Source organism: Macaca thibetana, chromosome 3 (assembly GCF_024542745.1).
Source record: "Macaca thibetana thibetana isolate TM-01 chromosome 3, ASM2454274v1, whole genome shotgun sequence".
In the NCBI taxonomy this organism is placed as follows: Eukaryota; Metazoa; Chordata; class Mammalia; order Primates; family Cercopithecidae; genus Macaca; species Macaca thibetana.
This window is the reverse complement of record NC_065580.1, coordinates 29,467,644-29,484,543: the sequence shown is the minus strand read 5'-3', so window position 1 is coordinate 29,484,543 and position 16,900 is coordinate 29,467,644. Positions and strand designations below refer to the sequence as shown.

At 40.4% G+C, this 16,900-nt stretch overlaps 1 protein-coding gene across 9 annotated transcripts in view; it reads left to right on the top strand.

Moving 5' to 3' along the window:
* NRF1 (nuclear respiratory factor 1) overlaps positions 1 to 16,900 on the top strand; it is a 149,161-nt gene that overhangs the window by 63,193 nt on the left and 69,068 nt on the right. For all 9 annotated transcript variants that reach the window (XM_050782538.1, XM_050782542.1, XM_050782535.1 and 6 more), the window contains 2 exons: positions 3,050 to 3,176; positions 15,593 to 15,733. In XM_050782538.1, the coding sequence (XP_050638495.1) occupies positions 3,050 to 3,176; positions 15,593 to 15,733 (268 nt within the window). The remainder of the gene's footprint in view (positions 1 to 3,049; positions 3,177 to 15,592; positions 15,734 to 16,900) is intronic.

Below are 16,900 nucleotides of genomic sequence, written 5' to 3'. Positions count from 1 at the left end.
CTCTCACTTAGCCTCCCAAGTAGCTGGGACAATAGGTGCATGTCACCATACCTGGCAAATTTTTTCTTCTTTTTGTGAAGACAGGGTCTCACTATGTTACCCAGACTGGGCTTAAACCTCTGGGCTCAAGCAATCCTCCCGCCTCAACCTCCCAAAGTGCTGGAATTACAGGCGTGAGCCACTGGGCCTGACCACTAAAACACTTAATCGCTAAAAAGATGCTAATGCTCATCTGAGCCTGCAGTGAGTCATCGTCGCATTGCTGGCTGAGGGTCTTACCTCGGAGTTGATGACTGCTGACTGATCAGGGTAATTGTTGCTGACGGTTGGGGTGGCTGTGGCAATTTCTTAAAAATAAGACAACAAATTTTGCTGTATGGATTGACTCTTTCTTTCATGAATGATTTCTCTGTAACATGTGATGCTGTTTGATAGCATTTTACCCACAGTAAAACTTTCAAAATTGGAAAATTAATCCCCTCAAACTCTGCTGCTGCTTCATCAATTCAGTTTGTGTCATATTCTAAATCTTTTATTGTCATTTCAACAGTATTCATAGCATCTTCATCAGGAGTAGATTTCATCTCAGGAAACTGCTTTCTTTGCTCATCAATAAGAAGCACCTCTCATCCCTTCAAATTTTATGATATTGTAGCAATTCAGTCCCATTTTCAGGGTCCACTTTTAATTCTGGTTCTTTTACTGTTTCTACTACATCTGCAGTTACTTCCTCCACTGAAGTGTTGAACTCCTTAAAGTCATGCATGAGGCTTGGAATCAAGTTCTTCCAAACTTCCATTAATGTTGATAATTTGACCTCCTCCCATGTACTTGTAGATGAATTACAAGTACTCTTAATGGCATCTTGAATGGTGAATCCATTCTAGAAAGTTTTCAATTTATTTTACCCAGATCCATCAGAGGAATCATTATAGCAGCTGTATCCTTTCAAAATGTATTTCTTACTTAATAAGACCTGAATGTTGAAATGACTCCTTGATCCATGGGCTGCAGAATGGATGTTGTCTTAGCAGGCATGAAAACAGCATTAATCTCTTTGTACATCTCCGTTAGAGCTCTTGTGTGACTAGGTGCATTGTCAATGTGCAACAATAGTTTGAAAGGAATTTTTTTTTTTCTGAGCAGTGGGTCTCAACAGTGGGCTTAAAATAGTCCATAAACCATGCTGTAAACAGATGTACTGCCATCCAGGGTTTATTATTCTGTTTACAGAGGACAGGCAGAATAGCTTTAGCATGATTTTTAAAGGACCCTAAAGTCACTAGCTGCATTAGGCCCTAACAAGAGAGTCAGCCTGTCCTTTGAAGCTTTGAAACCTGGCATCGACTTCTCTCTAGCTAGGAAAGTCCTAGATGGTATCTTCTTCCAATAGAAGGCTGTTTTGTCTACATTGAAAATCTGTTGTTTAGTGTAACCACTTAGCTAAATCATCTGGATAACTTGCTCCAGCTTCTACATCAGCACTTGCAGCTTCACTTTGTACTTTTATGTATTGGAGATGGCTTCTTTCCTTGAACCTCATGAACCAACCTCTGAAACAGTCAGGGCTTTGCTCTGCGTTAGACTTTGGCCTATGGGATTGTTGTGGCTGGTATGATCTTTTATCCAGACCACTAAAACTTTCTCCATATCAGCAATAAAACTGTTTTGCTTTCTTATCATTTGTGTGTTCATTGGAGTAGCACTTGTAATTTCTCTCAAGGACTTTCCTTTGCATTAACAACACGGCCAACTCTTTGGCATAAGCGGTGTTGCTGTCAGCCTGTCTTGGCTTTCGACATGCCTTCCTCACTAAGCTTAGTCTTGTCTAGCTTTTGATTAAAAGTGAGAGATGTGCGACTCTTCCTGAAACTTGAACACTTAGAGGCCATTATAGGGTTATCAGTTGGCGTAATTTCAATACTGTGTCTCAGGGAACAGGAAGGCCTGAGGAGAGGGAGAGAGGCAGGAAACAGTTGATCAGTGGGGCATTCAGAACACACACATTTATCGGTAAAGTTTGCTGTCTTTTGTTGGGCACTGTTTGTGGTGTCCCAAAACAATTAAAATAGTAACATCAAAGATCACTGATCACAGATCCCTATAACAGATTATAATCATAATGGAAGAGTTTGAAATGTTACTAGGGTTACCAAAATGTGACACAGAGACATGCAGTGAGCACATGCTGTTAGGAAAATGGCACTGATGAACTTGCTTGACATAGGGTTGCCACAAACCTTTGTTTTAAAGAAAGATCCCACAGTGTCTGTGAAACACAAAGTAACAAAGCACAATAAAACTAGGTATGCTTGTAGTACTTTTAGATAAAATTATCTCAATGAGATATAAACAATATCAATAAAAGGTAGTAAAAGCAAATCATTTGAGCCCCTTTTATTAAGCGTGGAGATGATATAACAAATTTTGTAAGAGCACATCTTGGTTGTAATTTTTTTTTTTGAGGCAAAGTCTCACTCTGTTGCCCAGGCTGGAGTGCAGTGGCACCATCTTGGTTCACTGCAACCTCCACCTCTTGGATTCAAGCAATTCTCATGCCTCAGACTCCCAAGAATCTAGGATTACAGGCATGTGCCACCAAGCCTGGCTAATGTTTTTGTATTTTTAGTAGGGACGGGCTTTACACCATGTTGGCCAGGCAGGTCTCGAACTCCTGGCCTCAAGTGATCCGCCCGCCTCGGCCTCCCAGAGTGCTGGGATTACAACAGAAATGAGCCACCGTGCCTGGACGGTTGTAATCTTTATAATTTTAAGTAGCAGTAAGTGGTGTTACTCAGATCAAGAAGAATGATACCATGTTCAAAATTGTGTCGTGGTTATGTCCCAAGGCAAAACCTTCAATTGAGCCTTCTATCAGTAGTCTTTAAGAAAAAGGTATGTACATGTTTCTGCTGATCCCCTTTTCACATTTTATGTAAAAGAAAGCATATCTGATCAGAGTAAACTGTCTTAAGTCATTTGTGTCTATGTCACTATAATTTCCATCTTTTTAAAACTGTTTTTATTCTTGTTTCCTTTTCTGATTCAGGAAACTTCGAGCCACATTAGATGAATATACTACTCGCGTGGGACAGCAAGCTATTGTCCTCTGTATCTCACCCTCCAAACCTAACCCTGTCTTTAAAGTGTTTGGTGCAGCACCTTTGGAGAATGTGGTAAGTCACAACCAAGCTGTTCTCGCTTGCCCTTTGCTTTCTGTCAGCTGCTTCCATTGTTCTGATCCTCTGTCAAGAATAACAGTTGGCATTTCTGTTACCCCCTAATCCAGGCATGGGAGAGGGGACTAGTTTTCAGATTGCTTTATGCATATCAAAACAAAATGATCATTACTGTTTTTACTTCCTGTGTCAAGGTATTTTACCTGTGTCAAGGTATTTTACCTGCCCAGATGCAATGGGTGGCCGGGGGAAGTGGGGACGGGAGGGGGAAACAAGGGGTTTTGTTTGTTAGGAAACAATGCAGGATTTTGTAAGAAAATTACTGATTTTTATCAGAAACAAAATAGTAGATAATTCCAAGGTGTCAATTTCCTAAGGGAAACCTGGGGGGCATTTTATTGATCAGTTATTTGAGTTACATATTTGAAATCTCTTACATTTATCAAATAATTGATTTAATACTCTGCTGCAAATATAGAACTATATTTGAACATTTTGATTGTATAACTATCCAGAGCTAATTTTATAAAAATAGTCTTTTGCCCCTGCATACTTATACAATAGGAACTATTCCTTCTTGGGCCAAATTAACTTTGAATCAGTGGAGTAATGATCTGTCAAGATTTAAATTGCATTTTGTTTTTATTAGGATAAAATTCATTAGCTTAAAATGACATTTATTAGATGTCTCTCATATTGAATAAAGGCATTTTTTGAGTTCAGAATTAGTAATCAATTGATAGAAATTCTGTTTGTTGTATTTTTTTTCACACCATCTTCCCATCCCTGAAATGTTGTGGGTATTTCTTAACATTTTTGAGTTTTATTTTGAGTTTTTCCAAAAATTCCTGAAGCCTTACAGTTAGGATGTGTTAGGACTTTTCCTTAGAAGAATATAGGAGAAGGCTCCTACTTCAAAATGTTATCTGAGAAATAGCCTTTACTGTCACACTGTTGACAAACACGAAATCTGGGCATGTCTTCTCTTCTTTAGTACCAAAAATCTAAAACAATACTACTGATAGTAGTAAAGATGATGCAGTCTATGAAAAAGATTCATCTAGAAGACTCAGAAAAATACTTCAGAAAATTACTCACTGCAAAAACATTTTTTTAAGTTTTGCAAAACTGTTGGAGTCCTCCATAGAATACAAGAAGATATAGACTCTGTTAAACAGGATACAATAGACTGAGATAAAAAGCATTTTACCTTTGACTGACATTGATAAATACAGGTTAGGGACTACAAGTACCAGTAAAATTAGAAGCAGAATATATCTTCCAGAGCACTGAAGAAAAAAAAAAACCAAGTCTCTGTATAAAAGATAGAAACAAGGAAGGAATTTTTAAAAACTAAATAAAACACATAGTCTAGAACACAATAATACAAGTGAGGCCAGTTAATTCTGTTATAAAACATACATATAAATGGGTTAAACTGCCTTGTTAAGGGCATAGATGTTCTTTCAGGTTGAAACAACAATCCAAATCAAACCTGTCTCTATTCAGTGTATATGTTATACTCATAGCCACTTAACAAATGTTAAAAGCAGCTGCAAGTAATAGAATCAAGAAAGTGACAAGACAACACGCAGAATGGGAGAAATATTTGCAAGTCATATGTCTCATAAAAAAAACTTGTGTTGAGAATATACAAGGAATTCTTACAACTCAACAATAAAAAGCGGGCGGATCATGAGGTCAGAAGTTTAAGATCAGCCTGGCCAATATGGTGAAACCCCATCTCTACTAAAAATACAAAAAAAAGCCGGGCGTGGTGGCACCTGCCTGTAGTCCCAGCCACTCGGGAGGCTGAGGCAGAAGAATCTCTTGAACCCGGGAGGTGGAGGTTGCAGAGAGCCAAGATTGTGCCACTGCATTCCAGCCTGGGCAACAGAGCGAGACTCCATCTCAAAAAAAAACAAAAAGACAACCTAATTTAAAAATAGGCAAAAGGGCCACGCACAGTGGCTCACGCCTGTAATCCTAGTACTTTGGGAGGCCAAGGCAGGTAGATCACTTGAAGTCAGGAGTTCAAGACCAGCCCGGCCAATATGGTGAAACCCCATGTCTACTAAAAATACAAAAATTAGCCAGATGTGGTGGTGGGCACCTGTAATGCCATCTACTCAGGAGGCTGAGGCAGGAAAATTTCTTGAACCCCGGAGCCAGAGGTTGCAGTGAGCTGAGATCACGTGCCGCTGCACTCCAGCATGGGTAACTGAGTGAGACTCTGTCTCAAAAAATAATAAAAATAAAAATAGGCAAAAGATCTGAATAGATACTTCTTCAAAGAAGATATAGAAATGGTCAAAAAGCACATGAGAACTAATGATAAATATCATTAATCATTATAGTCATTTATCATTAATAATCACATTTTGATTTTTCATTTCCCTCATGACTATGATTATTAATCATTAGAAAATAAAAACCACAGTGAGATACCACTTCATAACCACAGGGATGACTATAATCAAAAAGACAACAGTAAGTGTTGGTGAAGATTTGGAGAAAGAAAAGGCAAAATGATACGGCTGCTTTGGAAAACAGTTTGTCAGTCTCTCAAAATGTTAAAAGTAGTGTTGCCATGTGACCTAGCAGTTCTATTCCTGAGTTATACCCAAGAGAACTGAAAGTGTATGTTCACACACAAACTTGTATACAGTGTTTATAGCAGCATTATTTATAATTGCCAAAAAGTGGAAACAACTCAAATGTTCATCGGCTGATGAATGGATAAATAAAATGTGGTATATCCATAGAATGGAATATTATTCAGCAAGAAAAAGGGAAGAAGTACTGATATTATACTACAGCATGGATGAACCTTTAAAACATTGTTGTAACCAAAAGAACTCAGTCACAAAAGATCACATATTGTAGGATTCCATTTATATGCAATGTCCAGGATAGATAAATCTTATTTATAGAGAGAGAGTGGATTAATGGTTGCCAGAGACTGGGGAAGGGGAAGGGAGGAATGGGGAGTGACAGCCAGTGGGCATGGAGTTTCTTTTAGGAGGAATGAAATGCTCCAAAATTAGATTTTGGTGATAATTTTAGGACCCTACAAGTATGAAGTCTTACCCTTTAAATGGGTGAATTGTATGGTATGGCAAACTGAATAATGACCCCCCCAGAGATGTACAGGTCCCCATCCCTGGAACCTGTGACTGTTACCTTATACAGCAAAAGTGCAGTTGTAATTAAGTTAAGGGTCTTGAGATGGGGAGATTATTCTCGATTATCCAGGTAGGCCCTAAATGTAATCACAAGTATCTTTATAAGAGGGAAACGAAGGGAGATTGGCATAGAAGTAGATGTGTTGGTGGAAGCAAGAGGTTGGATGCAAGGAGGGGGTCCAGAGCCAGTGATACAGGCTAGACAGAAGCTAGACAAGACAAAGAAACAATTCTCTCTTAGAGATGCACCCTTAGAGCCTGCAGAAGGACCCGGCCCTGCCAACACCTTGACTTTTGCCAAGTGAAACCAAGAAAATAAATTTGTGTGGGTTTAAGCCACCTAGTTTGTGGTGATTTGTGGGAGCCATAGGAAACAAATACATATGGTGTGTGAACTGTGTATTAGTAAAGCTGTTACAAATGTTAAACGTAAAATAACAGGCAAAAGTTTGTCAGAAAAATGCCTACAAAAATAAATCATGGATCACAGCATTAATATCAGACAAAGCCTAATTGTCAAGGCAAAAAAGTATTAACGACAACCAGGGGTCATTTAGTATTGATAAGAAGTATTTATTTATTAATTTATTTATTTAGAGACAGGGTCTTGCTCTGTTGCCCAAGTTAGAGTGTAGTGGTGCAATCTCGGCTCACTGCAATCTCCACCTCTTGGGCTCAATTGATCCTCCCGCCTCAGCCTCCTGAGTAGCTGGGACTACAGGCAGGTGCCACCACACCCAGCTAAAATAAGAAGTACATATTTATCATGAACCTTTATATTCTTCAAGTAACTTTAAAGCAAAACATGGGGTCAGGTGCAGTGGCTTATGCCTGTAATCCCAGCACTTGGAAGGCTGAGGTGGGAGGATTTCTTGAGGGCAGGAGTTCAAGACAAGCCTGGGCAACATAGTGGGACCTCGTCTACTCAAAAAAAAAAAAAAAAAAAAAAAAAAAAAAAAAAAAAGCCGGGCATACTGGCCCACACTCAGCTACTTGGGAGGCTGAGGCAGAAGGATTGCTTGAGCCCAGGAGATCAAGGCTGCAGTGAGCCATGATGCTACTGCACTCCAGCCTGGGTGACAGAGTGAGACCCTGTCTGTCAATCAGTTAGTCAGTCAGTCCACCAGACATACACATACCACAGCATGTAGATCAAAAAGTTAGAAATGTAAGGAAAAAAGGTAGTTAAAACCCACAGTGGGGCTGGGCACGGTGGCACATATGTATAATCCCAGCACTTTGGGAGCTGAGGTGGGAGGATTGGTTGAGGCCAGGAGTTTGAGACCAGCCCAGGTAACATAGTGAGACCTCATCTCTACAAAAAATTTAAAAATTAGCCAGATGTGGTACCACATGCTTATAATCTCAGCTTCTTGGGAGGCTGAGATGGGAAGATTGCTTGAGCCCAGAGGTCAAGTCTGCAGTGAGCTCTGATTGCACCACTGCACTCTAGCCTGGATGACAGAGCAAGACCCTGTCCAAAAGAAAAACACACACACACACACAATGGTAGTAAAAGAATTTACTATCCTTGTCAGATCAACAAAGCAAAATATAAACAAGAATATAGAGATCTGAATAACAGATTTAATAAGGTTGACAGTCTAGGCAACATAGCGAGACCCTGTCCCTACAAAAAAATTTTAAAAAAAATTGATCCAGGTGTGGTGGTGTGCACTTTTAGTCCCAGCTATTTGGGATGCTGAGGCAGGAGGATTACTTGAGCCTAGGAGTTCAAGGATGCAGTGAACTATGATTATTCCACTGTGCTCCAGCCTGGGTGACAGAGTGAGACAATGGCTCAAAAAACAAAAGAATAAAAGTGATACAATAGATACAGAAGCGTTGACACCTTACAAGGGGCTAATATACCATATTTGAAAAATTACATAAATGAATTATAAGAATTGACCGTTTATTATTACCAGGCCCCCAATTTTTTTTTCGAAACAAGTTCTTGCTCTGTTGCCCAGGCTGGAGTACAGTGGTGCAGTCTCAGCTCACTGCAACCTCCGCCTCACTAGTTCAAACAGTTCTTCTGCCTCAGCCTCCTGAGTAGCTGGCTAATTTTTATGTTTTCAGTAGAGACAGAGTTTTGCCATGTTGGCCGGGCTGGTCTTGAACTCCTGACCTCAAGTAATTCGCCCACCTTGGCCTCCCAAAGTGTTGGGATTACAGGTGTGAGTCACCAGGCCCGGCCCCAAAGAATATTTTCTGATCATACTACAGAAAATTCAGAATTTTAGAATTTCAAAAGACAAGAAAAAATTTCAATCACCTGGAATGTGTGTGTGTGTGTGTGTGTGTGTGTGTGTGTGTGTGTGTGTGTGTGTGTGTCTTGCTCTATTGCCCAGGCTAGAGTGCAAATGGTGCAGTCTCAGCTTACTGCAAGCTCTGCCTCCCGGATTCAAGTAATTCTCCCTGCTTCAGCCTTCCAAGTAACTGGGATTACAGGTGCGTGCCACCACGCCTGGCTAATTTTTATATTTTTAGTAGAGGCGAGGTTTCACCATGTTGGCCAGGCTGGTCTCAAACTCCTGACTTCAGATTATCCACCTGCCTCGGCCTCCCAAAGTGCTGGGATTACAGGCATGAGCCACCACAACTGGCCGGAATTTTTTATTTTTTTTATTTTTTTTATTTAAGACAGAGTCTCGCTCTGTCGCCTGGGCTAGAGTGCAGTGGTGCAATCTTGGCTCACTGCAACCTTTGCCTCCCAGGTTCAAGCAATTCTCTGCCTCAGCCTCTCGAGTAGTTGGTATTACAGGCTCCTGCCACGATGCCTGGCTAATTTTTGTGTTTTTACTAGAGAGGGGGCTTCACCATGTTGGCCAGGCTGGTCTCGAACTCCTAACCTCAGGTGATCCTCCTGCCTCAGCCTCCCAAAGTGCTGGGATTACAGGCGTGAGCCACCACGCCTGGCCGGAAATTTTTAAAAGAAAATCTTAATTTACAGGTTATTTAGAAACAAAAATGATAACCAAAAATAAAAACTTAGAAGTTATTATCTAAACTGGTACTCAAAGGAATATTCATGATCTTATTTAAAAAGAAAAATGTATACGAGAAAGTTGGAAAAGAAAGAAACTTCATCTAGCTAAAGAAGGTAGAAAGAGAATAATAAAATAAGTCTAAGAAAAAATAGAACAAATAAACATGTGAAAGAAATGAATGAGGGAACAAGAAAAGTAGACTTGTTAAATTCAAGAATTGGTTCTATAAAAAGTCTAATAAAACAGAAAAACTGCTACATGCTAATGAGGAAAAGGGAGAAGAAAAATATGTACCTTTAGAAACAAGATATCTATAGTTGCAGACAAGAAGAGATCGAAAATTGTAAGAAAAGGCTATTAATTCTGTTCTTGCAAGTTAAAAACTCAGCCAAGTGGATTAACTTAGTAAGAAAATAAAATAACCAAAACACATCCAGACCTCAGTAGAATAAGCATTAACTGAAAACCTCAATAGAGTAATAAACATACACAAAATTGGAAAAGTGTTAAAGAACTACATCCCTTCAAGAGACCCTAGGCCCCAATTATTTTGGTTGACTTCTGTTAAACATTTAAGGTACAAATAATTCCCTAATCTTATACCCTAGTCTTATTATAGTCATTTATCATTAATCAAATTTTGATTTTCATTTCCCTAATGATTAATGATATATAATCATAGTCTTTAGGGTGATGAACAACCATGGGAGTTGCATGCAATGTGGAAGATATATGGAAAGTAGTATAGTGAAAGCCACGTTGCTCATGTATTTACTTAGTCAACATATAACGATTTAACGCTATTGGATACAAGGTATGAGATAAAGATTCCATCTGAGTCTATTGGGGTTTCAGGGTTCAAAACTGGGAATCCCAAAGGACTAAGGGGACATGAGAGCCCTGAACGGAGGCAGGAGAAGAAAGGAGGCAGACACTGGGGCTGAAGATAAAATAGGATGAAATCAGCATAACTTCAGGGGCCACAGCCTGCGGCCTGGCTGGAAGGCAGATGTGCTTCACAGTCACAGGTCTGAGGCCAGCTCTTTGTTACATACCTCAGATGACAATATGTTTTTAGTCTCATAGGAGCTTGTAGAAAATTTAAAAAAAAAAAATTTATGAGACCTTCCCAAAGACTCTTCCTTTATCCAGTCAAGCTGCAGGAATACAAAAAAATTACGGTATCTTGTCTGGGACTATTTTTGCAACCCAACCCAGTGACCTTATAGCAAACATTTTGAAAATTAGCCAAGTGTGGTGATGCACACCTGTGATCCCAGCTACTTGGGAGGCTGAGGTGGGAGGATCACTGGAGCTCAGGAATTTGAGGCTGCAGTGAACAAACCTGTGTGACAGATCAAGACCCTGTTTCAAAAAACAAAACAAAATAAAACTCTAATGGCTCCTGCAAATACCGTAAACACCCTCCATCTCTGGCAATCATAAAATGTTTGTTAATGTATTACCTGTATTTGTATATTTAAAATATTTTATAATATTTCAGCCTGGACAACATGTAAGAGCCTGTCTCATTCGTGTGTGTGTGTGTGTGTGTGTGTGTGTGTGTGTGTGTGTGTAAAATAAGCAAAAGACCTGGTCCCTGTGCTCAGCAATGTCATGCACTGGTTGTGTATAGTGTATTCCAGAAATAACAGTACAAATGACACGTATTTATTTGTGTCAGTAGGAATTTAAAGGAGGAAGAGAATTATGGCAAGAATAATTGGGAAGTTTTTTCAGAGCAAGTGGGAATTGAACTGATCCTAGAAAAATGGAAAATATTTGAGTAAGAAGCAGATTTATGTGGTGGCTCATGTCTGTAATCCCAGCACTTTGGGAGGCCTAGGTGGGCGGATCACTTGAGGTCAGGAGTTTGAGACCAGCCTGGCCAACACATTGAAACCCCGTCTCTACTAAAAATATAAAAAAATAGCTGGGCATGGTGGCGGGCACCTGTAATCCCAGCTACTCAGGAGGCTGAGGCAGGAGAATTGCTTGAACCCAGGAGATGGAGGTGGCAGTGAGCCGAGATCACGCCACTGCACTCCAGCCTGGGTAACAGAGAGGAACTCCATCTTTTTAAAAAAAAAAAAATGGTCTCTAGAAGTTTCAAAGAAAAGAACTTGCTAGATGCCAAGGTGAGTGACGAGGTTGGGCAGCTAAAGAAGGAAGAAAGTGAACAAAGTTGCTCAGTATAGGACTCCATGGAGGTTGTATGCTGGGAGCTCAAGAGGTGTCATTCACATAGTCTCCAGGGTTAGGCAGGCACAACTGTATCTGGTGGCTCTGGCAGAAGAGTATTGAAAAAACAAATAATTGGAAAGATTGAAATGCTGGCCAGAGAAACTTGGACTTTGTTTATAAGAAGTGGGGAACTATAGCAGTTTCTTGAGAAAAAAAAAGATAAATGATAGTGATGTGGCTAAAAATACCAGCTTTGGAGCTAGATAAAAATTTGTTTGATTTTTGGCTATACTTCTTACTAGTTCATATGATTTGGGGAAAGTTACTTAAGTTTATTAAGGCTCAGTTTTCTTATTTGCAAGATGAGTATAATAATATTTTCCTTGTAGAATTATGGTAAGGATTATTTGAGACAACGCATGTAGTGCTTGGCACAAAGTAAGTGCTCAGTAAACGGTGTTTGATGATAATAAGTGTTTCCAAAATTTCAAACGGCAGTGATATACAAGATTGGGGGAAGAGAGTGGTAACTGATTTTGATTTTAAGTGGATGTTTACCTTAGTTGTGAAACCAATTGACATATTGGTATGGAGTGACAAAGGCATAAGCTGTGGTTTTTGGAATAGAAGGCATAAGTTGGAACACAAACCTGTATTTTATCTCATCTGTGACACCATTGATTATAAGATATGCTGTTATTTGTGTACTATGAAGAAAGAAGAAACAATGATGCCTGTTGACACAATGCTATCACTTAGAATTTTTATTTTCTACTCATTGAAAGAGCTCTTTCTTAGACATAGCTTTTAATCATATATCATTTTTGTGTATATATAAAAAGGAAAATATTGAATTACTTCTTGTTTCAGTCATTATTATCTGTGTTTTTTCATGTAATATTGTCTTCTGTGGCATCGTGAAAACGGGCAATGCTGTATTTCTTTTAAAAGTGCTCTTTCATTGTCTCTGATTTTCCCCCGCAAGCAGCAACAGGTTTGATGCAAGTGCTTTTTTTTTTTTTTTTTTTTTTTTTTAATGAGACAGAGTCTTGCCCTGTCACCCAGACTGGAGTGCAGTGGTACAGTCTCAGCTCACTGCAGCCTCTCCCTCCTGGGTTCAAGCGATTCTCCTACCTCAGCCTCCCAAGTAGCTGGGATTACAGGCAACCACCACCACACCCAGCTAATTTTTGTATTTTTAGTATAGACAGGGTTTCACCATGTTGGTCAGGCTGGTCTCGAACTCCTGACCTCAGGTGATCTGCCCGCCTCAGCCTCCCAAAGTGTTGGGATTACAGGCGTGAGCCACTGCGCCTGGCGGTGCTTCTTGATCTTACCAGAAATTGTCATTGGGAAGGTTATAGACAACAGTCAAGACTCACATTCTCTTCTCAAATGGTGCTAAATGATTTGTTGAGTAAAAAGGCCAGGGATAGCAAACATGTTCACATGGCTGCAGGCAGTGACAGCTATGCCCTGTTGTTGCCTTGTCCATAGCAATTTTAAGATGTATCCCCATTTCAGAAGACTGATAAATATGAAAGAAAAATGCAACTCAGAATTGATAGATCAGATAGAATTAAAACACGAGGTCAGTAATTCTGAGAAAGTTACTTAACTTTAGTAAGCAAGCTTAGATAGAAGTGCTTTGGTTATACCTGAAGTTGTTTTGTTGCAAATTACTTAGGGATGCTCTACCAGCACTAAAAAACAAACAAACAAACAAAAACAAGATATTTTAAAAGAATTATATAGCACTGATAAACTGACTCATAAAAATGGCTGAAATTGTTTGAAACTGGCTAATAAAGAAGTAATAACCTAATGATTTTTCATTTTTGAATGCCAGGTGTTTCTAAAAGCCAGATGAAGTTTGTTTTTATTTTAAAATTATTAGTTATTTATTTTTGAGACAAGGTCTGGCTCTGTCACCCAGGCTGGAGTGGCACGATCTTGGCTCACTGCAACCTCCACCTCCTGGGCTCAAGCCATCCTCCTACCTCAGCCTCCTGAGTAGCTGGGACCACAGACATGCACTACCATGCCCGGCTAATTTTTGTATTTTTAGTGGAGACGGGGTCTCGCCATGTTGCCTAGGCTGGTCTCAGATTCCTGGGCTCAAGGAATCTGCCTGCCTCAACCTCCCAGTGTGCTGGGATTACAGGTGTGAGCCACTGCACACAGCCTGTTTTTCTAAAATGATCATTCTTCCTATTGGCTTATACCTAATATAAGGATTTAACCTTATAAACTTTGAAGTTCTAAGACCTTCAAAGGTAGGTGTATTAGTCCTTTACTAATACATCTACCTAAGAAGGTAGGTGTATTAGTCCGTTTTCACACTGCTATAAAGAACTAACTGTGACTGGGTAATTTATAAATAAAAGAGGTTTAATTGACTTATAGTTCCACATGGCTAGGGAGGATTCAGGAAACTTAATCATGGCAGAAGGGGAAGCAAGGCACGTCTTACATGGTGGCTGGAGAGAGAGAGACAGAGAGACAGGTGCAGGGAGGGAATGCCAGGGGAACTGCCAAACACTTTTAAACCATCAGCTCTTGTGAGAACTCACTATCACGAGAACAACATGGGAGAAACTGCCCCCATGATCCAGTCACCTCCCACCAGGTCCCTCCCTCAACATGTAGGGATAACAATCAAGATGAAATTTGGGTGGGGACACAGAGCCAAACCATATCACTAGGCTTGTAAGATTCATTTTTGTGTGTGTGTAAGTAGGCAGCATAAATACTGTCTAGAATACACAAACATAGCAGAAAATATAATCCTGTAAAGTTGCTGTGGCAACATCAGCTGCTTATGTTGCAATAAATATAATGGCAATACTTTTTGAAACTTTTTTATTAGAGACCAGGATACAACTGCATCTCTGGAAAGATAATGAGTCTACCAGTTTGTGCTATTTTTCTCTCATCCCCTTAGTTATTGACCTACTTGGAGGATTCTTCAGCTGCAGAAGTTGCATTATGTAGCCAGTAATAATATTTATTTTTCCAGGTGCTTGGGGTAGAGTATGGGAATTTTTCTTTTTTAATCCACATAACGAGACATTTATAAGGAAGTGTGTAGAGTCCAGCCCACTCAGCAGACAACCCAGGATTCAAACATTGTTGGAACTTCTAGACAAACCTCATTTTCTCTTCCATTTTTTTCCCTAAAATAGTGCCATTATATTGATAGAGCCCATTATATTGGTGGTTGGAGGACCCAGCGTCTGTCCACCCTTTCTGTGCATGATAGAAAAATGTGTGCATGTCCAGTGTATTACTGTTAGGTTGAGACATTTCACTGGCAGTGGTGGGAATGCAGACAACAAACAACAATATCTGGTTCCGACCTGGGCTAGAGCTAAATGCATCCTGGGTTGGAGGTTCACTTCTATCACCAAGCCCTACCAGAAGCAAGGGAGATTTGACCTAGGGGGCTCCCTCTGGCCCGGGCCTTACCAATAGTGGCACTCAGCTACAACATACACCTATCGGTTTTGGGGTTTTTTTCTCTAATTCTTTTCAGTCCAGTCTCTTGTATGCTTGAATCTCCTGTCTGTTTGGTAGTCTGACTTTGCAGGAATGTATCAGCAATTTTGAACGATTGGTTACTTTGAGTTTTAGAAATGTAAGTCCTTAAAGATCTTGAAAATGATTTTGGTGATGAGCTGCCACAGCTAGTTGTTCATCCAATGGCCTGGGAAATGCAGAACCATGAATACCATGCCTGTTAGACCTGGAACAGGCGATGGCACCCTCCTTGAGAAAATGTGATTTTAACTGAGAAGCAGTATTTCTGGAAAATTTTTCCACTGGCTTTCTTCTATTGTTGTTACCTGTAATTTCATCATCTTTTCATTTAATTCTGTTCAGTATGATGTCTTTGGGACCAGTGGGTATTTTTATTTGCTTGTAGAAGTGTTTGTTCTTAGGGCTATGCTATGACTCAGGAAGGCCAGCCCCACCCACTCTCTTGTTGCTTGGCACCAATCCTCCCTGGTTGTTGGGCATCTTGTTTACTTCTGCCCTTAATTCCCTGCAGGTGCGTAAGTACAAGAGCATGATCCTGGAAGACCTGGAGTCTGCTCTGGCAGAACACGCCCCTGCGCCACAGGAGGTTAATTCAGAACTGCCGCCTCTCACCATCGACGGAATTCCAGTCTCTGTGGACAAAATGACCCAGGTAAGGGGTGGGAGGTGAGGAAGAGACTCAGAGGCAAGTGGCACAGGTGTGGGCGGGCCTCTGATCACTTTTCTGCATTTTGTCCTCAGTGATCTGACCAGGGAGTGAGATGCAGACTGGAGGCTGGTAGTGAAACAGTAGCAGCCTTGGAAAAGACATTGTAGTGCCAGAAGAGTGCTCCCAACCAAGGGCATGGCTGTGGTGTCCTCTTTCTTCTGGCGTTTTTTTTTTCCCTTTCACTTGGTCCTTTGGGTTGGATTAACAAAAAAAAAAAAACAAAACTTTTAGCTTGGGGTTGGTCTGAACAAAAGAACATTAGGAGTTTGATGAATCACAATCAAGGTGGCCAAGTAAACTTTTAGCCCTCGGGCTGCTCTGCTCCTCTTTCAATGTAAATCCTGAATACCTCCATAATTATTACGAAGTACAGCTCCCTTCCACAGGGAATAAGAATGTAAAACTCAGAATGACAGTCTTCTGAGTCATTGATTTGATATTCCTTTTTAAAATTTTTGTTTAATATTTTTTAATTTTGTGATTTCTAAAGATGGGGGTCTCACTGTGTTGCCCAGGCTGATCTCAATCTCCTAGGCTCAAGCGATCCTCCTGCCTTAGCCTCCCAAAGTACTGGGATTATAGGCGTACGCTGCTGTGCCAGCCTGATTTCCTCTTCCTTTAAGAAGGGAAGTCAAAATGTACTTAGCCTGATAAATCAGCATACCTCAGTAATTTTTATGAGATTATCCCTTTTATATATTTTTAGTTTAGCCTGATCAAAATCAAACACCTTTTTAACATATTTTCCCATCCTATTTCTTTTTTTTGAGCCGGAGTCTCGATCCGTAGCCCAGGCTGGAGTGCAGTGATGCGATCTTGGCTTACACTGCACTTGGCTCACTGCAACCTCCGCCTCCCGGGTTCAAGAGGTTCTCATGCCTCGAGTAGCTGTGATTACAGGTGTGCGCTACCACACCTGGCTAATTTTTGTTTTTTTAGTAGAGATGGGATTTTGCCATGTTGGCCAGGATGGTCACAAACTCCTGACCTCATGTGATCCCCCTCCTGGCCTCCCAAAGTGCTGGGATTACAGGTGTGAGCCACCACGCCCAGCCTACCCTGTTTCTTTATTAATTTACTTCTCTCTTGCTAAATCCACTTGTCAGGTTT